At 39.4% G+C, this 25643-nt stretch overlaps 1 protein-coding gene across 3 annotated transcripts in view; it reads right to left on the bottom strand.

Moving 5' to 3' along the window:
- Nucleotides 1–22746, bottom strand: part of LOC103029757 (cysteine-rich motor neuron 1 protein) — a 77017-nt gene extending 54271 nt beyond the window's left edge. For all 3 annotated transcript variants that reach the window (XM_022672597.2, XM_022672598.2, XM_022672599.2), the window contains exons 1-3: nt 21975–22746; nt 9839–10000; nt 8496–8678 (exon numbers count right to left, since the gene is read on the bottom strand). In XM_022672597.2, the coding sequence (XP_022528318.2) occupies nt 8496–8678; nt 9839–10000; nt 21975–22326 (697 nt within the window). In that variant the 5' untranslated portion in view covers nt 22327–22746. The remainder of the gene's footprint in view (nt 1–8495; nt 8679–9838; nt 10001–21974) is intronic.
- Nucleotides 22747–25643: the final 2897 nt, after the last annotated feature.

The raw sequence follows: 25643 nt of genomic DNA, 5'->3' as shown, positions 1-25643 counted from the left end.
ATGTGGGAGGTTTCATGGGTAAATTGGAGCAGCCTGGTGGCCAATTTTCATTAATTGCACATTGCACCAGTAAGAGCAGAGTGTGAAGGTTCAATTAGCAGGGTAAGAGCACAGTTTTACCCAAAATATTGCAATGTACACAACATTATGGGTGACATACCAGAGTTCATACAAGTTCAAAAGAGGACAAATTGTTGATGCATGCCTTGCTGGAGCATCTGTGACCAAGACAGTCAAAAAAGTCTTTGTGATGCATCAGGAGCCACGGTATCCAGGGTAATGTCAGCATACCACCAAGAAGGACCAACCACATCCAACAGGATTAACTGTGGACGCTGTAAGAGGAAGCTGTCTGAAAGGGATGTTCGGGTGCTAACCCGGATTGTATCCAAAAAACATAAAACCAGAGGTCACTTTCTGTTGCATGTTTGTGGTTGTAATGTAGGTTCAGTGCGTATTAGTTAGATTATTAGTTATACAGATGATTATGAGCACAATAAGAAGATGGAGAGCGGCTGTAGTCCAATATTCAATAGCAGATGCTTTCTGTCTGCGCTCCGTGGAAGGGTGTGGGATAATTAGCTAGTCAGTGGCTACAGAAGCAATCTTCCCACCACAATGGTGGCTATTCTCCAGTGTTTAGCAAACAAAGACACAAAGGCCTCGTTTGACATGCTTGATAAATCTGGTCTAACCAAATTTTGCTTGCTCCTGGTAGAATGGCATGGCGCGGCGCTATGAAATGCCTAGCAACCGGTGGGTCTGGGCAACACACACACACACACACACACACACACACATATACACACACATATATACAAGCACACACATTTACAGAGAAAACCGCAAGCACCCAAAAAGAGGTGGGATGCGGAAATTGGCTCAGAACCACAAAGCAGCCCATTGTAAACAATGCATATATATCTGGCACCTCTTCCACTCATTCAGGAAAGAAAAGCAGCTTTGTAAATGTGTTTTTCCTTCTAGCAGAGGGCACAAGGGCAGCAGTCTTCCTCCACTCTCCCTCTTTTTCCCGCGCGTCTCTCGCAGGCAGAGGAGGCTGTGTTGACAAGCCGGGGTTTACTCACGGAAAAAAAAAAGCCTGCACAATGCGCACAGTGTTTGGAGACTGACTTTGGACGCCAGTCAGCGAGGAACAAAGCTGTCTCAGTGCAGCTGCGCTCGCGTGGGCTTTTCAGGGCTCAGGACCTCAGGTTTTATATAGTGTAGGATATGTAATAAAAAAAAAAAACAGACGCGGAGAGATCAGGTAGTGATCGGGCACGTGTTTCTGCTCAGGATGGGCGAGCTTTTGACCTGCAGGTGCTGTCAGGGGAGACTGTGGTCACTGCGAGGTTGGCGAAAGCATTTCACACTGTCTGAGAGGAGCTGAGAGAAGCTGAGAGGAGCTGAGAAGAGATGAAGACGTGTTATGAAATGCTTTTGTCAACACCAGAGTTTTTGATGGGAGTGAATGGAGTCCATAAATATTTGACTGGGACATGGGAAGGGCTGTCCCGCCCCTCATCCAGAAACAGAAACCTCAACATTCACATGCTCTCTTAGCAAATATTTGACGAAGAAAACATGACAGTATGTTGGAATGAACATTAGTTTCTTAAACTTTTTAGGCCATGTACCACCTGTCGTCATTTTAGTGTGGGAGGTTTCATCATGGCTAAATTGGAGCAGCCTGGTGTCCAATATTCATTAATTGCACATAATCGCACCAGTAAGAGCATAAAGAAGAGTGTGAAGGTTCAATTAGCAGGGTAAGAGCACAGTTCTGCTCTAAATATTGCAATGCACACAACATTATGGGTGACATACCAGAGTTCAAAAGAGGACAAATTGTTGGTGCACGTCTTGCTGGAGCATCTGTGACCAACACAGCAAGTCTTTGTGATGCATCAAGAGCCACGGTATCCAGGGTAATGTCAGCTCAGCATACCACCAAGAAGGACCAACCACATCCAACAGGATTAACTGTGGACGCTGTGAGAGGAAGCTGTCTGAAAGGGATGTTTTTCGGGTGCTAACCCGGATTGTATCCAAAAAACTCCATGAAATCACGGCTGATCAAATCACGCAGAATTCAATGTGCACCTGTTTATTATGATTAATAATAGGTCTTAATCTGTGAAGGGTTAAAGCATGTTTATTTTTTATAGTGTACTAGATGTTCACTAGACAGACTGTGTGTCTGCTTATCAGTCTGTTCTAATCCAAGACTAAGTGTATCTTGGCATGTGTGTGTGTGTGTGTGTGTGTGTGTCTGTTTGGGTTCACTGTGGAATACACACCCTTCCCCTCTTTGTCAGACACACAGTGCTGAGGGGACCCAGGACTTTATCATGCTGAACACTCAAAACAATGCCACACAAAAGCCCTGCTGCTATTGTCTGAGAGCTTCCACTCAAGCCATGATGCAGCCAGTCTCCGTCCACTTCAGCAACAACTGGACTTTCACTGCATTAACTCTGTTTCCTCCACAAGCTGTGTTAGTTTTACACATTCTACAAATACAGTTGCAAGAAAAAGTACGTAAACCCTTTGGGATTATACTTGTATTTCTGCATAAATTGCTCATTAAATGTGTTCTGATCTTCATCTAAGTCACAACAATAGACAAACACAGTCTGCTTAAACTAAAACCACACAACAAATATATTTTTGCATGGTTTTATTGAACACAACATGTTAACATTCACAGTTTCCTTTTGTTTAAAGAAGAGATTTATTTGAATGAGTGTAGAAATTCATGAACTGTTACTTAATAAATGTGTTTTATCAACCTTATATCATCTCAATAGCAAACACCACGATGGAACTGTCAAACTTTACAGAGAAATCAACTACAACACATTCCCACAACGTGTTCTCGCGAGAATATAGTTCAGCATCTGTCTGTTTAGAATCTGTGTCTTAATCATGTTTGATTTCTCTCTGATTAAATTAAGCTAACATAACTTTATGATGTGGAGAAACATGTTTATGAAGTGGTTGTGAGGTGTTGGCAAGTTCTGTTATAAAAAGTTTCAGTATCCAGAGAAAATCCTCATTTTTAGTAGCTTAATCTGATTACCGTCATTATCCAGGATAAATACATGATTATTTAAAATGCTCTCTTGTCGTTGAGCCAACTAGTACAGCCCACTGGCTGAGGCTGCTTGAGTTTTGAGGGGTGGTTTGGAAGACATTGAGGTGGTTGTCGGCCAATCGCGGCTGCGGTTCATTAATATGAATGATTAGAAGCGTTACACCCACTAAAACAGTCTGTGTGATTGAGGGAGGCTGTGAGGGACCGGAGGGAGGAGGGAGGACAAATGCTGATTGTTGATTTTGTAAAGACGTCAGTAATTAGCAGGAATTCAGAAGGGTAGAAGTAAACCAGCTGAACTGGTGCCAAAGCAGCCGTTTCTCCTTTGAAGTAAAGCCATACGACATGGTAACTTTTATTACCTGGGAAAATTGGGAGCATGTGCAACTGTAGCATCACTGCTGGTAAGTGGAGGATAAAATATGCTTCCGCTAATCATTAGCTTTTCTAGTTCGCTCATCCTGAACCACTTAGAGCTTATTGAGCAAGAGAACACAGGCCTAGAGCAAGCTGCAGTGTGCAGTGAAAGTGGTTTTAACATGGTTTTAACATTTGCCAAAATAAAGACTTTTAATGTCACTTTACCGAAAACAAACACTGGCAAATACTTACAACGCCAATATTAAGTTTCTGTTTTTAAAATACGCTTGTGAATCCTTTGCTTTTTCCCAACAGAAAAGAAATGAACTGTTTGTAGATAAACAAAAATTGTGTTTACTATTCTCTATAGCTTTTGTTTTCCCATTCCAGGAGTATCGTCTATAGCCCTTACCTTTTTTTACAAATATCTTATTATATCTTTCCATGGTGCAACACTGAAGATATGACATTTTTATGCAATGTAAAGTAGTCAATGTTCAGCTTTTATAATAGTGTATGTTTCCTGTCAGTCCAGCATCATTATCCTCAGTTTCTTTAGCTAGAGGTGTTTGAGGTCGTCATGTTGAAATATTGTGTTGTTCTGTGAGGATACAGCAAATTTACACTGTTAAACAAGCTGTGCACTGACTACTTTACATTGCATCAAAGTGTCATATCTTCAGTGTTGTCCCATGAAAAAGTACACTGTATTGTTTCGCACTATAATGCACACCTAAAATCCTTCAATTTTCCCCAAAATCCTCAGTGCGCCTTATAATCTGGTGCGCCTTATATATGAATTCTATCAGTCAGGTATTAAGGAGCAGTAAAGCCACTCCACTGAAGTACAGAGTTATACAGGAGTTTCAGTTTAGTTCTCCAGTACCGAGACTGGAGCAGCATTAGCATTAGCCGCTAACCATGCTAAGTGCTAGCTGTTTTGCCTTTCAAAAGTGAGTATTATCAGCCTGAAGCCTGCTGCTGCTAACCCCGGCTAGCACTTCTGAAGCAGCACTAGACTACCACTAGCAGTTAGCTGCTAATGCTAATGCTGCTGCATTCAGCCTTAGTGGAAATCTGGAAATGTAAGCTTACTGTAAATAGAAGTGCTTTACTCACCCAAATAAACTTAAAATAAAATTTAATTTAAAGGAGAGAAATCTAACATTCATTTAACATCCAGCGCTCGTTTTTTTTGTTTAAGTTACTAATTTATATTTATTAACTTAGCTTAGCTTTTACAGGAAAACATGGAGACACCCGTGTTCTTTACTAGTGTCACATAATGCACCTTAAAATCCTGTGCGGTAATAAAATAACAAATAACGAAAATGTGAGGGGTGTACTTCTGTGAGATACTGTACATAAAAATAGCCTGTCTAGAGATATTAATCTTGTTTTTTCTATTTGCATATCATATCAAATTTAGAATAAAATCTGTAACACTGTTTTTACTGTTGGTGGCATTTTAAGACCTTTGGGAGATGGACAAAGACATTTTAAGACAAATGATCCAGAATTTCATGTTATGTGTGTTTGTTTTTGTGTACATATTAGTGCACATATTAAAAGGGGAATGCATAAAAAAAATACAAAAAAAACCAACCCTACACTCACCAGGCAGGCAACAAGGTCTGCTTTCATGTTCCACTGCGTGAGAGGAGGCCATTCAGTCACTTCAGGCCAGACTGACGAAGGCCAGGATTCCCAAAAAGTCGTTACACACTTCAGAGAACTGCTTTCAATCCCCTTCTTGTGCTCAACTGAATGTAAGACAACATTCAACACCCAGAAAACATGTTCACACCTCATGCAGCCGCTGGAGGACATTCGTTTCCTGTCTGTGTGCTAATTACAAAAACCCTGTAGCAAACCCATTGCAAACTACCCATTGCTAGCCTGGCTCGTCCCATTTACACAACTTCAATTTCTATTTACTTTTTTTAATGTATTAATTTTTAATAGACGCAAATAAATGGACGTGCCATAAGGTCAGTTCTCTGTTTGGCTAGGTCGTTTGAAAAAGGGCGTATGGGAAAGTCGGGAAGCCAAAAAGCGGCTGAAAAATGTTGTTTACTCTCTTTAATGGTGGTTTTCTCTTGGTCTCTTGCATTTATAAAAAGTGTTTTTCATGCTGGATCCTATATTTCATTATGACAGAGCGGTGTAATGACTCTCGCTGCTGCCCTGAACAATATGAAATCTGTTTCCCACAAGTCCTTAGAGATTTTTTAAACCTACTGCTCCTCACAAACATTAAAATACGCGGCCAAGAGAGACGGCAGCGGCTCATTCGACCCGATGCTTAATCAGCTGAACATGTCATTATGGTATTCTGCCAGCTGCGTTAGGCCTTGCAATGTCAACATCGCCATCAGCCCGCCTCAAAATACTTTTTTTTTTACCTTTTTACGATTTGAGGAGACGTAACGAGACAAAAAACTGGGTGCTGAGAGCATAAAACACAGTCTAACTATCATAACAAATGATGTGATGAAAGTCAATAAATCTAAAGTAGCCGTTTGTCCCACATAGCTTGTTTTAATACTGTAAATGCGGAGACTACAGTCCGATATACTCACATCTGAATGAGGAAAGAGCTAGCACTTAGCGTGGTTAGCGGCTAATGCTAATACTGCTCCAGCATTGGTGCTGGAAAAGCTTTACTGAAACTCCTGTATAACGCTGTACTTCAGAAGAGTGACTTTACTGCTTCTTAATACCTGACTGATAAAATTCATACATAAGGAGCACCAGAATATAAGACAAACTGACAATTTTTGGTAAAATTAAAGGATTTTAGGAGTGCCCGGTGCTCCTTATGTATGAATTTTATCAGTCAGGTATTAAGGAGCAGTAAAGACACTCCACTGAAGTACAGAGTTACACAGGAGTTGCAGTAAAGGGCTGGAGTAGCATTAGCATTAGCTGCTAAGCGCTGTTTCCCCGTTCAGAGGTGAGTATTATCGGTCTGTTGCCTGCTGCTAGCCTGAGACCTACTGGAGCACTACTGGAGCAGCATAAGCATTAGCCACTAACCGCGCTAACTTCTAGCTCTTTAGCCGTTCAGAGGTGAGTATATCTGACTGTAGTCTGTGTGTTTACCGTGTTAAAACAAGCTACGTGGGACAAACTGCTAGCTAATATCGCCCTGGCTTACCGGAACACTCAGGGTTACTTAGTGTAGCACTGTTGGCCGGCATTAGCTGATAACTGCTAGCGGTTAGCCGCTTATGCTAAAGCTCAGAAATCTAATATTACTGTAAATAAACAGAAGCACTTTACTCACCCAAATAAACAGTTTTCAGGAGAGAAATCTGTGTAGATTAAGATTTAGCACTCGATTGACTTTAAAAGAAAGTCTTTTTTATTACAGTTTTGTTTATTTAGCTTAGCTTAACTTAACTTAACTTAGTTAGCTAACTGAACTCTGGTATGTCTCCCATAATGTTGTGTGCATTGCAATATTTTGATCAGAACTGTGCTCTTACCCTGCTAATTGAACCTCCATACTCTTACTGGTGCAATGTGCAATTAATGGATTAAAGATTGGCCACCAGGCTGCTCCAATTTAGCCATGAAACCTAAAATCCCACACTAAAATGATGACAGGTGTTTCAGTTTCATTGTCCAACGTCTGTAAATTATTCATATTAATTAGCCAAGCTACAGAACGCAGCTTGTTTCCTGAAGTGTGACTCAGTGTGAGCAGAGAAAAAAAATGGCCACAACTGCATTTAAATCCACAGTTTGAGCCTTCATCACCTCATCATCCTCTCTGTCAATCACCCCCTGCTTCCTGACCACAAGTATAAAAGCCTGCCAACACACAGATACACACACACACACACACACACACACAGTTTTACTGCAGTACAGTTTGGACTCAGTGCTGGTTCCTGGTCCACAAGTATGCAGTGTGTGGTTTTCTGTTTCATTTAGTGGAACTGCTTTGTTAAGGCTGGTTGAGAGCTGGCAGGCGGTGCTGTCAGGAGGGTTTTTGTGTATTTTGGCCGCATGCATGACGCTCCATCCTGCAGCACTGTACGCAACCAAGCGTCACAGAGAATTTGGTGGAGCTGCATGAAGAACTGCCAAGGTTTCGCAGTGACGCAAAATGGCGGAAAAAAATATCCCAGCTACAAACAGCTCTTTTGACAGTTCTTTAAGCTCTTGCATCAGGTGCCTGATTACTGTATTTTATACAACCAATCAGTGTTTAGTGTATGTAATCCTGGGCCCATATTAATGAAGTGTTCAATAAAAGTTCTGGGGCCCTATTTTTTGCAATCTATAACGCATTGATCAACTCTGGATCACACAGCTGGATTTAGGTAGTGACAAGGGCACAAAAAGTGTGTAAAAGGCGTGTACCTTTTCTCTTAGTTAATCATGGGTGTGGTTAATTTTGGGCGTAACGTGAAATAAACGAATCAGTGTGCCAGTTGTTATTACCTTTAAGAGTCAGATGAGCTCTGACTTTGGCATGTTTGTATCTTAACAGTGTGGCATTTTTGCGCGTCTCACCAGAGGACACAGACATTCGCATTTACCCTGTAAAGGTACTTGTATTACTATATTATTTGTATTATTGTACATCATATATACCCTAAAATATATTTTCTAGCATTCTCTGCCATTATGTTTTTAGCTAATAAATATATCCTATCTACTGATGATTTGGGCAACTTGACCTATATACTACAATATCATATAATATGTATTGACTCATATTCATTATATTTACTGAACCAGCATATTGGTAAATTCTGGTATATCTTATTCACCAATCAGGGATGTCAGTTACGCATTTCTTAGTAACACACACACACACACACACAATGATTTGCATAAAAGCAGCTCACTTAAATGATTAGTGTTTTTTTTTTTTTTTGTCCGAATCTCAGGATTAAGACACAATTAGTGAAATAAATAAATAAATAAATAAATAGGTAAAAAGTAAATGTAAGAAAATGTTAAGTGTGGTTATGCTATATCCTAATAATAGTTTAAGAATGGTTTCTTGATAAAATACCTGCTGCTAGCTGGCACTGGCTGCGGTTGGCGTAGGTGAAGTGGGCGTGGCAGCTCTGGGAGGTGCACTCGCAGCCCTTTGCGGTCAGGTTACAGCCGGAGAAGATGCAGGCTGGGTTAGCCGGACCCACAAACCTCTCCTTGTGCCTCGAGTCTCTGTGCTCCTGCTCATGCCGTCGAGCCTCTGAGAGAGAGAGAGAGAGAGAGAGAGAGAGAGAGAGAGAGAGAGAGAGAGATGAAGAATGTAAGTCAACAGCCTGGTGTACCAGAAGTTGGGGACCCAATTACAATGTTTAGTGTTCAAATACTCCTGAAGAACCAAAGTAGATGGATCAGGAATGTAATCTAATGCCTGAAATTTAAAAGAACACCTTTCTTCTTTCACTGACATGCCGTGGTGTGGTGCAGTGGATAACACCACCACCTTCTAGTGAGATCAATTATGGGAGACTGGGGTTCAATTCCAGGTCTGGGTCACTATGCTGTGCTACTACTGTACTACACTTAATATTTATATCTCAATTGAGGACATGTAAGTATCCTAGAATCCCTTGAAAATAACACCCAGCCTGTGTGAATGTTTCCTACAATATACTTTGTAATATTTAGGGTAATATATGTATGTCAGACTATAAAAATGTACTGCACAATTGGTTGAGGGCCCTAAACGTGTAACAATGTGTCAATGTGCAGTAAAACAGGAGTCTCACCAAAAGGAAATACAAATAAAATAATCGTGACTAATCGACTAATCGTAAAAATAATCGGCATATTAATTGACTACTAAAATGACTTATTATTTGCAGCCCTAGTATACACATTAGCATGTTAGCAATGTGCACTTGGAATTGAATTTTGCTATCCGGGTCTCATTGGTGAGTACGAGTACATGAGTTCTGAGTACCTTAGCATGGTATCGGACCCAATACTGGTGTTCATTCATCTTTAGTGAAAGTATTATATCTTTTTCCATCTCATCACTCCTAGGGTGATGTGGATCAGCACAAGGCTGCGTCTGTGAGCTGATGTATCGGAACCGGGTCGCTGCGCTTTCCTGCAAGCGTTTGCGCTGTGATGCTACTCAGGACATCACTGGTGATAGAGGGATATACAGCTGTATAAGTAGCAGCTAAATGGGTGGGACAATCTAAATTGGCCTAGATAAATTGGGAGATATATTTACAACATTTAATGCAATGTTTTAACATGCACCCACAATGCACATTATGCATAGTATGGTGATTTTAACTCAGCCTTTGCTGGAATCTAATTTAACAACATTTATCACACTTTGCAATAGAATGTAAAACTCAGTTGCAAAACAGTTCTGCCGTCAATTCTCACCTGTCTTGGCGGCTCTGGCGCACGACTCTCTGCTCGGGTATCTGAAAGTCCTGATGCAGGAGTGTGTGGACTCACACACACACTCTCCACTCACACGGTCACACCCGCTCAGCAGGGGGCAGCGCTCGTCCTCCGCTCCAGCGTCCGCGGCTCCGCGGAGCTCTGTGGAAAAGACAACAGTGTTGCCACAGAGATCGGGAACAGTGCGTTTGATTTGTTTAGACAGTGTCTTGAATGGTGGCCCTTTCGGTCACCGGAGCTTTGTGCCCACTTGAACTATGGAATGCCTGGCAGTGGCCATCTCTGAGGTGGTACACTCTGGGCAGGGACAAATACTACTGATTTCTATGGAGTAAGGACTCTCTTTTGAATTGTCCATAATGATCTCTCTTTGCTTTGTACCGCTGACTCTGGCGCTGAGTTTGCTTTTCACCTTCTTTTGCTTTCTCTCTTTGAGGGTCTTTCATTTCTGCTTTCCTTCCGTCTCTCCCTCTCTACCCCCGTCTCTAACTGCCCCACGTGTGGGTTAAGTACGATGAGGCAATTCACGTCAGCATCTGATTCCTTCCTCGGCCTCCTAAAGTCCCCCTGCGTAGACCCCCCAGAGACTGCTCAGGCCATGCCTGCATGCAAATAAACAGAACCAGACTGTAATCTACAGCCTCGCTCCTCTCCTAGGGCTTGGCTTTCGAAAGTCTTACCAAACACAAAAACAAAAGAACCCTGACTGCATGTCAGCAGCACAACGGCTCTGGTGCTTTAAACTTAATTGGAGGGACTTCTAAAGCTCCCTGCAGATTCTGCTGAACATTAACTGAGACGGGATCTGAGACTGGTTTGCGTAGGGAAAGCTGGCCCCAGACCAGTTTTTTCTAGACTTTTTATTCTACGGCATGTTCACACTTTGAGTAAAGCCCTAACATCTGAAAGATACAGCAGAATTTTTGAGTTTTAGAGGGTACTACTACTTAAGTTACATCTGTGGCAATTAGTCAACATAATCAACAATAAGGATTACTGATTTTTTCATCGGATTTTAGGGTGCACTATCAATGAACGTCAATTTTTATACATAAGCGCACCGGATTAAAAAGCGCATTATGTGACACTAGTAAGGAACAGGGAACAGGGGTGTCGCCATGTTTCCCTTCTAAATCAGCAGGTCTCACCGCTGGGTGGTGGTGTGGGGATAGTTAACTAAGTAAAGTAAAGCTAAGCTAAGTAAACAAAAGTGTAATTCTTAAAAAAAAACATTTTTTTAAGTCAACCGAGCACTTGATGTTAATCTACACAGATTTCTCTCCTGAAAACTGCTAGCGGTTGAAAACTGCTAGCGGTTAGCCGCTAATGCTGCCCAATAGCGCTACACTAAGGAAATATTAGCTAGCAGTTCGTCCCACGTAGCTTGTTTTAACACGGTAAACACACAAACTGATACAGTCTGATAATACTCCCCTCTGACTGATGAAAGAGTTAGCACTTAGCATGTCTAGCAGCTAATGCTAATGCTACTCTAGTCCCGAGTCTCAGTGCTGGAGAAACTAAACTGAAACTCCTGTATAACTCCTCTGTACTTCAGCAGAGTGCCTTTACTGCTTCTTAATACCTGAAAAACAGCACCCAAGTTTTATGATGCAATGTCCCCACATGACATTAACGCATGACAAGTCTCCACAAAGTCTCTTTAAGACTGTTTATAAGCGTGACATGCATAAGACCTTACTACCACACCTGTAGCCTAGGCTCATGTAATTAAGTAAATCTTGGTCTGCATTAGTTATTTAAGATTGATATCCGATTTATTTATTTAATTGATTTAATTTTAAAGCCGTTTTAAACTAGAATACTCTTTTTAATATTAATTTGACTTGCAAACAAAGTCAGTAACTGCAGAAATGATCAGATCCTCTCTGGGGACGTTCAAAGCAGTCAGAAAGGCCACATTTCTCAGAGCACGAGGAAAACGTTAAACAGTGAGCCATGGGTGGTAAAACAACCGCATTCAAGCCTGAGAGAGCATGCGGCCAAGTCCAGGACTCGCGTATTTACGCTCCTGGCTCTGAAACATCGGTTTGTGGACAAACGAGCATCTATTGAGAGGAGACTGCGGCTCTCCTCAGACAGACAGGTTGGCAGACTGAGCACAAGCGCGCTTTTCAAACCAACCGTCAGCCGGCCTCTCCACAACTTTCCCTCTTATTTCCTGTCACCTCAGAATGATCCGAGCCTCCAACGTTTTTTCCATCCGGACCTTTCCTGCAGAGGGTATTTCTCATATTTTCACACAGCCCCTGATGGTTTGGTACAGTGGGGTGGTCACAAAGCCGGGGTTGTTCCCAAGTTGCCTGGAGCCTCTGGTTTGAGACTGATGTTTCCTTCAGGTTAAGTTCGGGAATGGAAATGCTGGTTCTCTCAGCATCTGAGATGATTTTTATCAGAAACCATATGGAGACTTGGACTAGGATTGAAATTGAGCGGTTTGTCAATAATTAACACCAAATATTTAACAATCAGTAGGTAACTGTGAACTATGAAACATTATTTAACCTGTCTGATAAACCAAACGTGAGAAAGAAAATATAAAAAGCACTTTTCTCTTAATTGTTTACAGAAATCCAACCTAAATCATTGTGAAAATCTACAAACGATAAATGAACCAGCCGAAGCAGTTTCTTGTTAAGCTACAATGTAGAGTTTATAAGGAGGCAACAGAGAACATCACTTTCCACTTTAAACACTTAATTCTAAATTTTGATGAGCCACCAGTCAAGGACAGCAGTAAACTACAGTCCATTTTGGAAAGACTGTCACTCAGAACCTTGTCAGACATCATTTTTACTGTTCACTTCGAATCTTGTCTGTCACCCAGAATCTCAACAATTATAATCTTGACTTTCACTCAGAATCCCAACAATTCAATGTCAAATTCAATGTCAACAAATTTTCAATGTCACTTAGAATCTCGACAATTAGAACCTGGACTGTTCACTCTGAATCTTGACAATTAGAATCTTGATTGTCACTCAGAATCTTAATAGTTAGAATCCTGACTGTCACTCAGAATCTTAACAATGAGAATCTTAACAATTAGAATCTTGAGTGTCACTCAGAATCTTAATAGTCAGAATCTTAATAGTTAGAATCTTAATAGTTAGAATCCTGACTGTCACTCAAAATCTTAATGGTTAGAATCCTGACTGTTACTCAGAATCTTAACAATAAGAATCTTAACCATCAGAACCTTAACAATGAGAATCTTAACAATTGGAATCTTGAGTGTCACTCAGAATCTTAATAGTCAGAATCTTAATAGTTAGAATCCTGACTGTCACTCAAAATCTTAACAATGAGAATCTTAACCATCAGAATCTTAACAATAAGAAACTTAACAATTAGAATCTTGAGTGTCAATCAGAATCTTAATAGTTAGAATCCTAACTGTGACTGAAAATCTTAACAATTAGAATCTTAACAATTAGAATCTTAACAATGAGAATCTTAACAATTAGAATCTTAACAATTAGAATCTTGAATGTCACTCAGAATCCAGACAATAAGAATCTTGACAATTAGAATCTTAACAATTAAAATCTTGACAATCAGAATCTTGACAGTTCACTTAGAAACTCAACAATTAGAACCTTGGCTGTCACCCAAAATCCCGACAATAGAAATCTGGACTGTTCACTCAGAATCTTGACAATCGAAATCTTGTCTGTCACTAAGAAACTCAACAGTTAATATATTGACCATGATTCAGATTTGTCAGACTGTCATACAAACAGTTATACAAAATATCGACAATTAACTCAGAACAATCACATTCGTTTGATCAGTCCATTTTTTCAGCCTACAAACCGAGTTACCAGTGTGAACAGCCAACAGCTGAATCTGTAACGGGGCTGTGCAGAAGTTCATGGCTGAATGCAGATCTTGTCTTATAGTAGTTAAGGGTTTGTGTTTGTTATAAAGTTGGTCCTACATTAGTATTAAACTTTCACATCTGCCCAGAATATATTGGAGACTGCATGCATGTCTTGGCATCCAGAGCCTGAGATGACGACGCAGCTGACCTCAGGGGCCGGTCTCTGGACGATAGCATTACTGAAGAGGAAGTCTTTGAAATGTTAGATAATGCTGGGTAAAGAGGTCTGCACAGGCGCTTCCCATCAGCAGGAGAAGTGGACACTTCACTGCTTCCTAAATCACTGAAATGGAAAATGGGAAGGTATGCTAAGTGCACTGGCAACCATGAGAACTGAGTCTTTGTCTAGACATCATTGAGGAAATTATATAATATCAAAAACAAGGTATTTGATGGGCATGACAACTTTTTGCACATAGCACACTGTATATTGAACCCTGCTATTATTCTAAGATCAGTGTTACCCAACATGAGGAAAAAGATCATTTAATAAAGTGTTCAAAATGTGCAAAAGTTAATAACACTAGAAAAAAGCATCATTCAACTAGTTTGGCACTTTTGTTGTGCCAATAGTGGTTCTCATTTTTTTTTCTTGTTCACAGAGGAACAGTTTAATTTGTTAATTCGAGTAAATTATTTAATCTAATTTCCCAGTTTTAAGTTTTAAGAAAGTTCACACCTACTTTTGGTTCTCATTTTTGGTTGTATCATATTTAAAGCAAGACGACGGAGACAATGCACTACAAGGTGCACTTAAAACCCTTACATTTTCACAAAAATCATCAGTGTGCCTTATAATCTGCATAATCTGTGCATTGAACCAAATCAGATTACAAGCATCCTGCAGCTCAATGAACAGTTAAATTAATAAATGCATATTTATTCATATCTCAACTGCTTCCACTCTGCCGTGTTGAGCAGATAAGTGTAAATAAACCCTCAGGTCCTCACCTGCACCTCAGGGAGTTTGGGGTAAAAAAACGGGCTCTGCTGAGTGTGCATAGATGCTGTCCTTGCTGAAGGCGGCAGTAAATGTGCAGAGAGGGACTTATGAGCACCCATTTAATCAGCAAAATGAGCAACGTGACACTTTACAGCCTTGCAGGATCACAAGTGCACCCTTTGGGATAGGAATTGATTGTCTTGTCTTGATTGTCTGTTTGTAGGACTGTATGGATCCAATGCAACCATTAAGTATTGCCACAGTGCATCAATTGCAACGGGTAATAGACGCATCACTAAATGTGCACGTCACGTTCAATGACATTTTTTGCTGATTGATGCAAAAGAAAAATTAACAATATTTTCAGTTTCCATAATATATTTACCAGAGGCAATTTAATTAATCGTATTTTTCACACTATAAGGCGCACTATCAATAAATGTCTGTTTTCTGGTCTATTTTCACACACAAGAAAGCACTTCCGTTTATTTACAGTAAGCTTAGATGGCTATCACAGTTAGTGGCTAATGCTAATGCTGCTCCAGCAGTGCTAGCCAGGGTTAGTAGCAGGATACAGTCCAATATACTCGCCTCCGAACGGCCAAATGGTTAGTTAGCGATTAGCGGGTAATGCTAATACTGCTGGAGAACTAAACAGAAACTCCTGTATAAGAGAGTTATATTATACTGCTCCTTAATACCTGACTAATAAAATTCATACATAAGGTGCACTGACTATTTTTGGGAAAATGTAAGTATTTTAAGTGCACCTTATAGTGTGAAAAATACGGTAATAATAATATCATGACTACGGGTGGGCGATACGGCCCAAAAATAATGTCATGATATTTTATCTTTAACTTATCTTTTTGTGATAATTATATTTTTGGCAATATGGAAAAACACATTTTATTTTTAAGAATATTCTACTGCAACAAAAAATAAATATAAATTGTACATTTAGTATAAATATAACAGTTTTATACATTCAGTAGAAACAAAAAGATCTATAAACGTTTTCCTGTTTCATACACAACAATATACCAAGACTAAACTTATACAATAAAAGATTATTAGTGTGGCGGAAAAAAATGAACAATTAAAAAATAAAAACTGCAAATAGCAAAAGAAATACAAAATAGACTGATTTTACAAATATAGCGAAATCACAATATGGAGTTATTTTTATCATATCAGACATTTTGGCGATATTATCGATGATACGGCACACCCCTAAATCATGACATGACGGAAAAAAATGTGTATTTTTCAATAATACACAGTTCTAAAACACTAAATAAAATAATGCATTTAGCACCATGGCATTAGCATAAATGCTTGATATTAGTTTACTTGGGTTTACTACTTGGTTCTCTTCAAAAACTGGCTGTTTTCCAGCTGAACCATACCAGCTGTACAGGACTAGAATAGTAATGTTAACTGAGGTAAGTAAGTCTTAGTATTTGTTTGTTAACCAATAGACTCACTGTCTTTCTCTGTGCACATTTCAGATCTGTGACTTACTAGAGCTTCCTGTTTTGTCAATATGGTTTTAATTTAATGTAGTGCTGTTGAAATGCTGCGTGGCACATTGTGGCACGCTGAGGAATCAAAAGAATGCTTAGAAACATGAAGTCGTTTTAAATTTAAAGCTTTCTCAATTTCGTAACAGTGAAACTGTTTCATGACATTTCATCAAATTCTGAAGCAGCGGCAGCAGCAATAATGTAGGATCAACAGGCAGCTGCTGCAAAATGTACTAAAATGGAAACACCAGTAGATCATTGTTTTAAAGTATGGGGTATTATAAGGCATAAGAGCTATAAGTTATAGAGATTTGATTTTACCAAATTGAAAACCTAATCAAGAGGAAGATGGATGATCACAAGCCATCAAACCACCAAACTGAACTACTTGAATTTTTGCACCAGGAGTAAAGCAGCATAAAGTTATCCAAAAGCAGTGTGTAAGACTGGTGGAGGAGAACATGATGCCAAGATGCATGAAAAAAACTGTGATTAAAAATCAGGGTTATTCCACCAAATATTGATTTCTGAACTTTTAAAACTTTATGAATATGAACTTGTTTTCTTTGCATTATTTGACGTCTGTAGTTTATAGAATAAAACAACAATGTTCATTTTACTCAACCATAAACCTATAAACACTCTGGGATGCCAGGTACAGACAGCAGTATGCAAACAGTGTGCTGTAGCCACGGAAACAGGCGAGCTAGCTATTTTTTTCTGCTGAACAGGTAATCACTGAGCTTCAGTAAGGTTGCTGACCTTCCTACCACCACTAGAAAAGCAGTTATGAGCATTTTGGACACTGAAATGTATCATCTACTCACTGATTAGCTGCAAAATTAAACTTGCCGTCACTTTCCACTGTGTGTCAATCTGGCAACCCGTTTGAGCCAAGCAGAAATCTATCCAGTGTTTGGAAATGGGAATGTTTTCACACACTTACTCTCATTTATTACTGATTGTTCCTTTAAGTTACAGGTATAATTATTAAAAAGGTCACAATTTAAAAGTGAAATAGGAAGAAGGTCACTTAAATTAATCAGAAGAAGAAGAAAGGTAGTTTTAGATCTGCAAGGAGACTAATGAGGAAACTAAGAGACGCCATCCGTCTTTTTTTTTTTCAGATCTCTCTCAGATTTCTCCATTCATCAGCTGAATACAAATGAGTTCATTTATTTAATTAGCCCCATAGACAAGTGGGGTAATTAATGGATCAAATCATACATAATGCATGAACATGATGATGGTTCAGCTGATAGCAATCTTCCAGACAGGGGTTGGTAATTATACACCTCATCAAGCCTTTCCTAATCAGACTTTAACACCCGCAGGTTCTGATGTCACCTGTATATTCTGCACAGTGATGTTATGTTCATCATTTTGCTCCACATAAATCAGGTCTTTGGAACAATGGTAACATCCCAGGAAAAAATAAATCTTTATTTCTGCCCCACTGGAAAGAGAGGGACATTTATTATGTCACCGATTTGTTGGACGAATCTGGACATTGACTCTTTTATGAAGATTTTATAAATAAACGGTATTTTCCTATAAAATATAAAGAGTTTAATGTTGTAGTTAAAGCTATTCCTAAAGGTCTATTAATGCTGATGGAATCTTATATTTAATTTTACACTGTCACAAAAGTTAAACCTTTGCTTTACATTAATGGCCAAGACTTCAGAAGTGAAAAATGTTCTAATAAACATATTTGGGAAATATTCTAAAACAAAATAAAATGAAGTCTCGAGGGATATCATATTGGAATTCACGTTTTACAGAAATCTCTCGGAGGAAAGCTTGGTCACTCCCTTATAAGTATATGTAAGTACATTTAAAAAATCCTGCTCAATATGTAACCTATTAGTAATTATAATCTTGCTAAATTTATAGAAATAAATCAGAACTCTAAATTTTGCTCCAAACATCCAGAAAAAAATAGAACATTAGACATAATATTTTTGGAAAGCTCTAGCTAAATAGTTTTCTAATAAAGTAAATTACAGGGTAGATATAAAATGTAAAGATGTTATTTTTGAATTTTAACTGTAACGTCTCCAAAATGATCCATTTTACTTTGAATCTGTTGATCCTCCTTTGGGAAACATTATTTACACAAATTAAAATTTAAAGGTAAAGGTAAACCCTTTTTTAATGTGTTTCTTGTTGAATTTATTTTTTGCATATTGAGTCTCTTAATTGCCTTAGCAACAAAAAAAGCTGTGTCCACTATAAAGTACTTTAAAGAGTTAAATTTGCTGGTTTAAAGAATGAGATATGTTTCCTTTCTGGGTAGGCCTCTCACAATAAGAATTTTTTGTGGACGATATATCGTCCCAGAACTAATCGCAACTGATCATAGTCTGGGAAATATATATATATATATTTTTTTTCTTTACCTACTGCAGTTCACACTGTGTGTACAGAGTCGCAGTTATTGAAGCATTGGTGTGGTATTGCATGACTGGCTAAAAACTTGTAACTGTTATATATATTATATATATATGAACAAACATACAAATAAACACAGTAGTCGATATCACGATTGTTATATATTATTATATTATATTGAAGTCATGTCCCTTTATTTTACAATAAGTCGATAATGTAATTATCGTCACAGGCCTATTTTGGGTTGTATTTTTCTGTTGGATGTCCTTGTTTGTATTGTAATGTCTGTGAAACTAAATATATATGTATATATATATTCTGCACAGAAACACTGTTTCCCACCCCTCTCCCACAATACAATCCAACCCTTACACACCATCACACACACTGACCACCCAGAGAAAAGCCTTTCACCCAGAGGCATCCGAAAAACATTTTTAAATAAACCTCTGACCTCCAATTTATTTCTAATTTACTGCCTCTCAGGAAATCCTAGATCAGAGAAAAAGAGAGAGTGAAGGAGAGACGAGAGAAAGAGAGAGTGAGGGAGAGCGAGAGAACTAAGGGAGGCATTTTCAGGAGCAAGTGTATTAGGTGTTGAATTCAGAGCCGCAGGGGAGCCCAAAAAACTCACAACTCAATCACACAAGCCATTAAGTCTCTGCCTAATTCAAAGTAGCTAACTTGCCAAGGGCACAGCGGGTCCCGCTCAGGATTAACCTCCAGACCTGCACTTGTAAATAGGACTCAATCAGGGACACCGTCCCCAGAGACGAACCCGAACCGGAGACCTCCCTCCCCCTCCAGACCTCCCAGAATGATGGGAGAGGAGGAGAGGTCATTCTACTACAGGACTTTGTGTAGTTGGGGCTTTAAAGAATCACTTATTAAGGTCAAGAAAAAGTCCAGGACAAGGCTGGGGTTTAGGAGGTTCAAAATCCATGCAGCTGTAAGGTACAATGCTGCTGCTGAAACGTCCATAAAGCCAGACCTTAATGTATGTCACTAAACACAACAATGCATCTAACAGTGGCCTGTTGGTACGTGTTTGAATTTTAATTTACGTATATATTTATATATACTATAGTCTAGAGATGTAACAGTACGTTTATACTTTACAAACCGTCACGGTAGGGGGGTTATGGTTCAGTTTGCGCAAATGCAAGTAGAATACACGGTACAGGCAGTCAATAGGAGACTTGTGGAACCAATGAATGAAATTCAGGACTAATGTTCACAGTGTTGCACCTGAAAGGTGTAGCTGTAGCACTGTTGCTATTAGCAACTCACTACTTTTAGCCTTCCCTGAGAAGTTTAGCCACACAAGGACGGTGTGTTGGCGCTGCACGTAGTAAATGGAGTTGCGCGGCTGCGAGTAGTGAACGCTGCACATACCGTGCATGTAAACAGCATGGAGCAGCAGAGACAGCGTTTATTCATAGCTGTGGTAATCAGCATTATTTGGCTAATATATTAGATTAAACTGAACTAAACATACCAGCACTTAAGCTCAATTAAAGGAGTATATTTGATAGCTGGGTTGGACAGAGACCAGATCACATTCTCACAACAAGCGAACTGCAAACTAAGTTTGTTTGGGACCGAACCAAGACCATCTCCTCTAGCAGGTCTCAATCCGGCTATTTTTACCAACTAGAATCTGTTTAAGCTCAGTAAATTGCACCTTGAGTTCATCCTTTAAGTGTTCCACACATAGCTTACCTCAAGTGGAATGCGTACATGTGCTTCAGTAAAACCTGCCTTAACACCTGCTTTACAAGAGAATGATAATGACCACATATACAGATGGTCATCATAAAAAAGACAGCAAAAGAAGGCAAAATACCTCCAGTTTTTACACACAAACGATATGTGTGATACCAGAACCTAACGAGCCACTTCTTGACAGCTATTCCATCCTGCAGGTTTCAAGTCTAACTAATATTTAACTTAATTCATTCAGTTAATCAAAGACAAGATTTTTAAATCTAGTGGTAAACTGGTGAATGGACCTGTTTATCTAAAGGGAAAAGGTTTGTGTAAAGTTAAAGGTTAGTAAATTAAACTGTGATCCTTTAAGTATTTTTTTTCAACTTTCCCACTTTAGCTACATTTTTCAGCTTATGATTTCTTGTGTATTTTCTTACAAACCAATATTTTAACCAAACCTACGTTAGCATTAAGCTACTTAACTAATCAACAGTTTTGCACAACCAAAAACTTAGCTAGTATTTTGTAAACTGGAAATAGGGTCCAGTGCAAATGTAGAGTTATCCAAATGGTTTTAGCTAAGCTCAAATTTTAGACTTCCCCATTTCTACACTATCATACTCTCTACGCTAGCTAGAAGCTAACATAAAAGCTAGTTACAACAGCTAACCTAATGAATAATTTACTACATAATTTGAATAAATGGTCCCTTAAACAGTGTCAAAAACAATGTCTTGATGAATAGACCAATAGAAATTCTCCAAAATTACCTAAACTGAACTTACATTGACTTCCATTGAAAGTTAAGATAAACCTGTTCAGATACAATTTAAGACACCCCTTGCTTACAGTATCTACTGCCTACACTAGCTAGAGGCTTACATAAAAGCAAGTTACAACAGCTTACTGTTTAAACAACGTTTCAAGACGTTTAAGACATATTTAAGGACATGTAAACACCCTGTATGTGGGTTGTAGCTAGTTTACTGTGGGATTTTGTTTTGTTTTGTTTGCTTGACTCGTTAAATATCAACACCTAAATTGTTAATTTACTAAATAATTTGAACACATACATTGTCCCTCCAATTGTATAAAATTTATTCATGAATGGACTGACAGAAATTCTCCAAAATTACCTGAAATAAACTCTTGTCTAATGAGTTTTGTTGATTTGTAACCTACCAAATAATTTGAACAAATCAATTGTGCCTTAAACAGTGATTTCTTTTTGACGAACGGACCAATGGAAAATCTCCCAAATTAACTGAAATAAGCTCTTTTTACACTAACTTCCATTGAATGTTAGAAAGGTTTTTATTAACTATCACTCTCCTGTAACGTTGCTGTTTCGTTTGCGATTCAATGAATCATTTCTCGTCCGCGGTTTGATTCAGTTCAGTAGCTAATAGCAGGTTAATATTCTATTACAGGCTTTTCTGAACACGATTCAGAGAGAATCGGTTCAGTGAACAGAATCGCTGCTCGCTCCACAGCAACAGCAGCGCACGTTTACGTTACCAAACGCTGTAAAAGCGTAGTTACGAAACTTTTAACGAAGTTTTCTACGCTTTATTCACTGTTAGTCCCCCTGTTTAGTCACTGCCCTTCTCCTTCTCCACCACCTCTCCCACCACTCACCTTTACACACCCCCACCTCGGGGATGTCGGCGGCTCCGGTGCGGTTGAGCGCGGCGCACGTGAGTCCCAGGCCGCAGTATCCCAGCGTCCAGTCCGTCCCGCCGCACAGCTCCAGCGCGAGGCGCGTGCAGCGGGGCGCGCAGCAGCCGCAGGGGTCGCGAGCGAGGGCGCGCGTGCCGTCCTCACAGGCGCGCGCTCCCGTCCTGTCCTCCGCTCCCACTGCCGCTTCGCTCGGACAGACGCGGCGCGCGCATGGCGTGCACGCGGAGTCCGGGAGTGCGCGCATCCGCGCGGGGAAGTGAAGAAACAGCAGCAGGAGCAACAGGGCGAGCAGAGGAGGCTCGCGATGCATGTTTCGCACGAGCGTGGAAAAAGTGTAGAAGTGATCCAACACGCGCACACACACAAAAGTAGTAGTAGTAGTAGTAATAGTCTCCACAAGTTGCTCCACAGAGAAGTTTAGTTTAAGTTTCCAACTTAACAGGCTGCTGGTGAGATGCACGAGATGCACAAGACGCTACCTGGACATCTAACGTTATCTGCTTGATCCTCAGGCTGCAGACGCACGAGACTCCAAAAACTCCTCCAAAAAATGAGCCTTTTAGGAAAGTATGTAGATTTGTTTGTTTTTTAGTTATTTAGATAAAGAATTCTGGTGAAGGTCGCTCCTCAGGGTGATCAGGAGGTTGCTGGGCTAAATAGATAGATCGATAGATAGATAGATGCTGGAGGGGAGCTGAGTGTGACAGCAGCACCGCCTCTGAACTGCAGCGCTCTGGGATGCAATCCGAAACTCACGCTGACATTAGGGGGATATAGGGGTGGGCGGCGCCCTCACTTCTTGACAGGCGTGGGTTCCATCCAATCAGGAGTAGCGCTGAGAGGGCGTACCCTGGCCAGTAAGCAGAGGTGGGAGAGGGAAGGAGAGTCCACTGGTCTAAGAACAGAGCAAAAACTGGACAGTTGAAATTTCTAGAAAGTTAAACAGTTAAGAGTTAAAATTTTCACTCCTGAAGTGTAATTTTAACTCATATTTAATTCATATTTAAATGGTGTTCAGTGTTGGAGTTATTTGAGTTGAATATTTCAGTGTTAACCCAAATCAACCCAATAAGTACTGCCCAACTCCACAGAGATTTGATTAAACAGCACCCAATTAAACTCATTATTTAAACCACACTACACTATTATTACTGTCCCCTCACAATAATACTGGAAAATTCCAGCATAAAAAAGAATTACATTACATTACATTACATTACATTACATTTGGCAGATGCTTTTGTCCAAAGCGATTTACAATAGTGAAGTACATAAAGTAATAGAAGCAAAAGGTAAAAAAAAAACATTTTTAGATACGGCCTAAAGAAGGTCGAAGGGAAATAATGGAATAGAAGAGGAAGAAGGAAATGAGGTTAGAGTAGTTAGTTGGTTAGAGGTGTTAGGAGAGTAAGAGTTCTTTGAAGAGCTCTGTCTTCAGGAGTTTATTAAAGATAGTGAGGGACAATCCTGATCTGGTATTAGAAGGTAGTTAGTTAGAGGTGTTAGGAGAGTTAGTGCTCTTTGAGGAGCTCTGTCTTCAGGAGTTTATTAAAGATAGTGAGAGATTCTCCTGATCTGGTAGTAGAAGGTAGTTAGTTAGAGGTGTTAGGAGAGTAGGTGCTCTTTGAAGAGCTCAGTCTTCAGGAGTTTATTATTAAAGATAGTGAGAGATTCTCCTGATCTGGTAGTAGAAGGTAGTTAGTTAGAGGTGTTAGGAGAGTAGGTGCTCTTTGAAGAGCTCTGTCTTCAGGAGTTTATTAAAGATAGCGAGGGAAGCTCTTGATGTTCCTTTTCTGGTAGTGGAAGGAAGTTTGTACCACCATTGGGGAACTCATGTTACTTCATGATAAAGTGATTGAAAAACTTATAATTTAATTTAATTTTGCCAATCTAATGCTAATGTTCCTTAAAAATATCTCTTAAAAACTGACATGCATCAAGTAGTATGCTTTGCGAAAAATTATTTTTTATTTTTTTGTTTTTGTTCAAAGCGACAAGAACAGGCTCACAAGATCCAAAAAGATGAAGTCCCTCATGGTGACAGAATAAGAATGAGATTACTCATGTCGGCTGTAAAATGTATATTTTGTGTGAGAATAATTATGTTGTTTTTTTTTTTTTGGGGGGGGGGGGGGGGGGGGGTTGGTTGCAAGTTTTTTTTTTTAAAAGGTCTCAAAAAAGCATTGTTTGGGTATCGGTACCGAATTTAACATACCATACCAGCTTCTCTGATTTTGCTATTTATAGGTATATGTTAGAGTAGAATGAACAATTCAAGCAGTTCAGTTTGGTGGTTTGATGGCTTCTGATCGTCTATCTCCCTCTTGATTATAATCCAGAGGTTTTCAATTTGACAAAATCAAAGAAGCTCATCATATTTTTTTAATTGTCTCTAATTTTACCAGAGCTGTATGTGCACTGTTTCTGAAAAAAGGCTGGAGCCAGAAATGTAGAAGTCCAAAAGATGCAGAAAGTGGAGAATCAGGATTATGAGAGTTTCTCTGCTTTGCTGAGAGCTGTGGATCTGTAGATGTAATTTCGTTCAGTCTGATGAAAGCCCAGCATTTCTCTGGCAATGATTATCATTTCCTCAAGTGTATGGTGTGGAGTGGACAGTTGTTAGTGAAAGAACAACAGATCCTTTCTGTTTACTTTGCCCACATAAAAAGAAATCCACTAAAATGAATCACTGGGAAAAAGGTTTATGGACTCTGAGAATTTGCATTTGTCTTTTTGAAAATGGCAATAATTTGAGTGTGTCTTTGATCTGGTAGCTATGAAGATTTATGTTTCTCAGCGGGTTCACTTTGTAAAGTGTTCCTCCAGATTTCTTCATTCTGAAATGACATGATGTTCTTATGCCTGTCGGAGATTCACTACATTTCCCAGAACTGATTATTGCTCAGAGTATTCCAGCGTTGAGTGGAACGCTGTTAGCGTGGTCCAAACAGAACCTGAATACTCTGAGACTCAGAGGAGACATACATGCAGATCAAAACCATACTTCTGCTGTCATCAAATAAATTTCAAATCCAATTTATTACACACTAACTTCACAAAACAGTTTAACAGATAATGAGTAATAACACCATAAAGGGAACAACGCAATCAAACCTCGAAAAGAACCAAAAAACTCACAAGGAAGGACAGATTCACTTTTGGTAAAAAAGTGCTCCAGTGATCCAGTATAACACTGCTTTAGTCCAGTGAAGGAGTGGGTTGCAAACATGTTGCAACCTCTGGAATATAATCAAAAGGAAGATGGATGATCACAAGCCATCAAACCAAACTAAACTGCTTGAGTGTCATTAAATTATCCAAAAGCAGTGTCTAAGACTGGTGGAGGAGAACACGATGCCAAGATGCATGAAAACTGTGATTAAAAATCAGGGTTATTCCACCAAATATTGATTTATTTACTTTATGAATATGAACGTGTTTTCTTTGCAATATTTGAGGTCTGAAAGATCTGCATCATTTTTGTTATTTCAGACATTTCTCATTTTCTGCAAATAAATGCTCTAAATGACAATATTTTTATTTGTCTTTTTTATTTTGTGATGTATAGAAGAGCTGTAAAATGCGAATATTATTGGTCCTAAAACTAAACCTTGCAGGACTCCGGGT

Source organism: Astyanax mexicanus, chromosome 14, assembly GCF_023375975.1.
Source record: "Astyanax mexicanus isolate ESR-SI-001 chromosome 14, AstMex3_surface, whole genome shotgun sequence".
NCBI classification, from domain to species: Eukaryota; Metazoa; Chordata; class Actinopteri; order Characiformes; family Acestrorhamphidae; genus Astyanax; species Astyanax mexicanus.
This window is presented reverse-complemented; position numbering and strand designations above follow the sequence as displayed.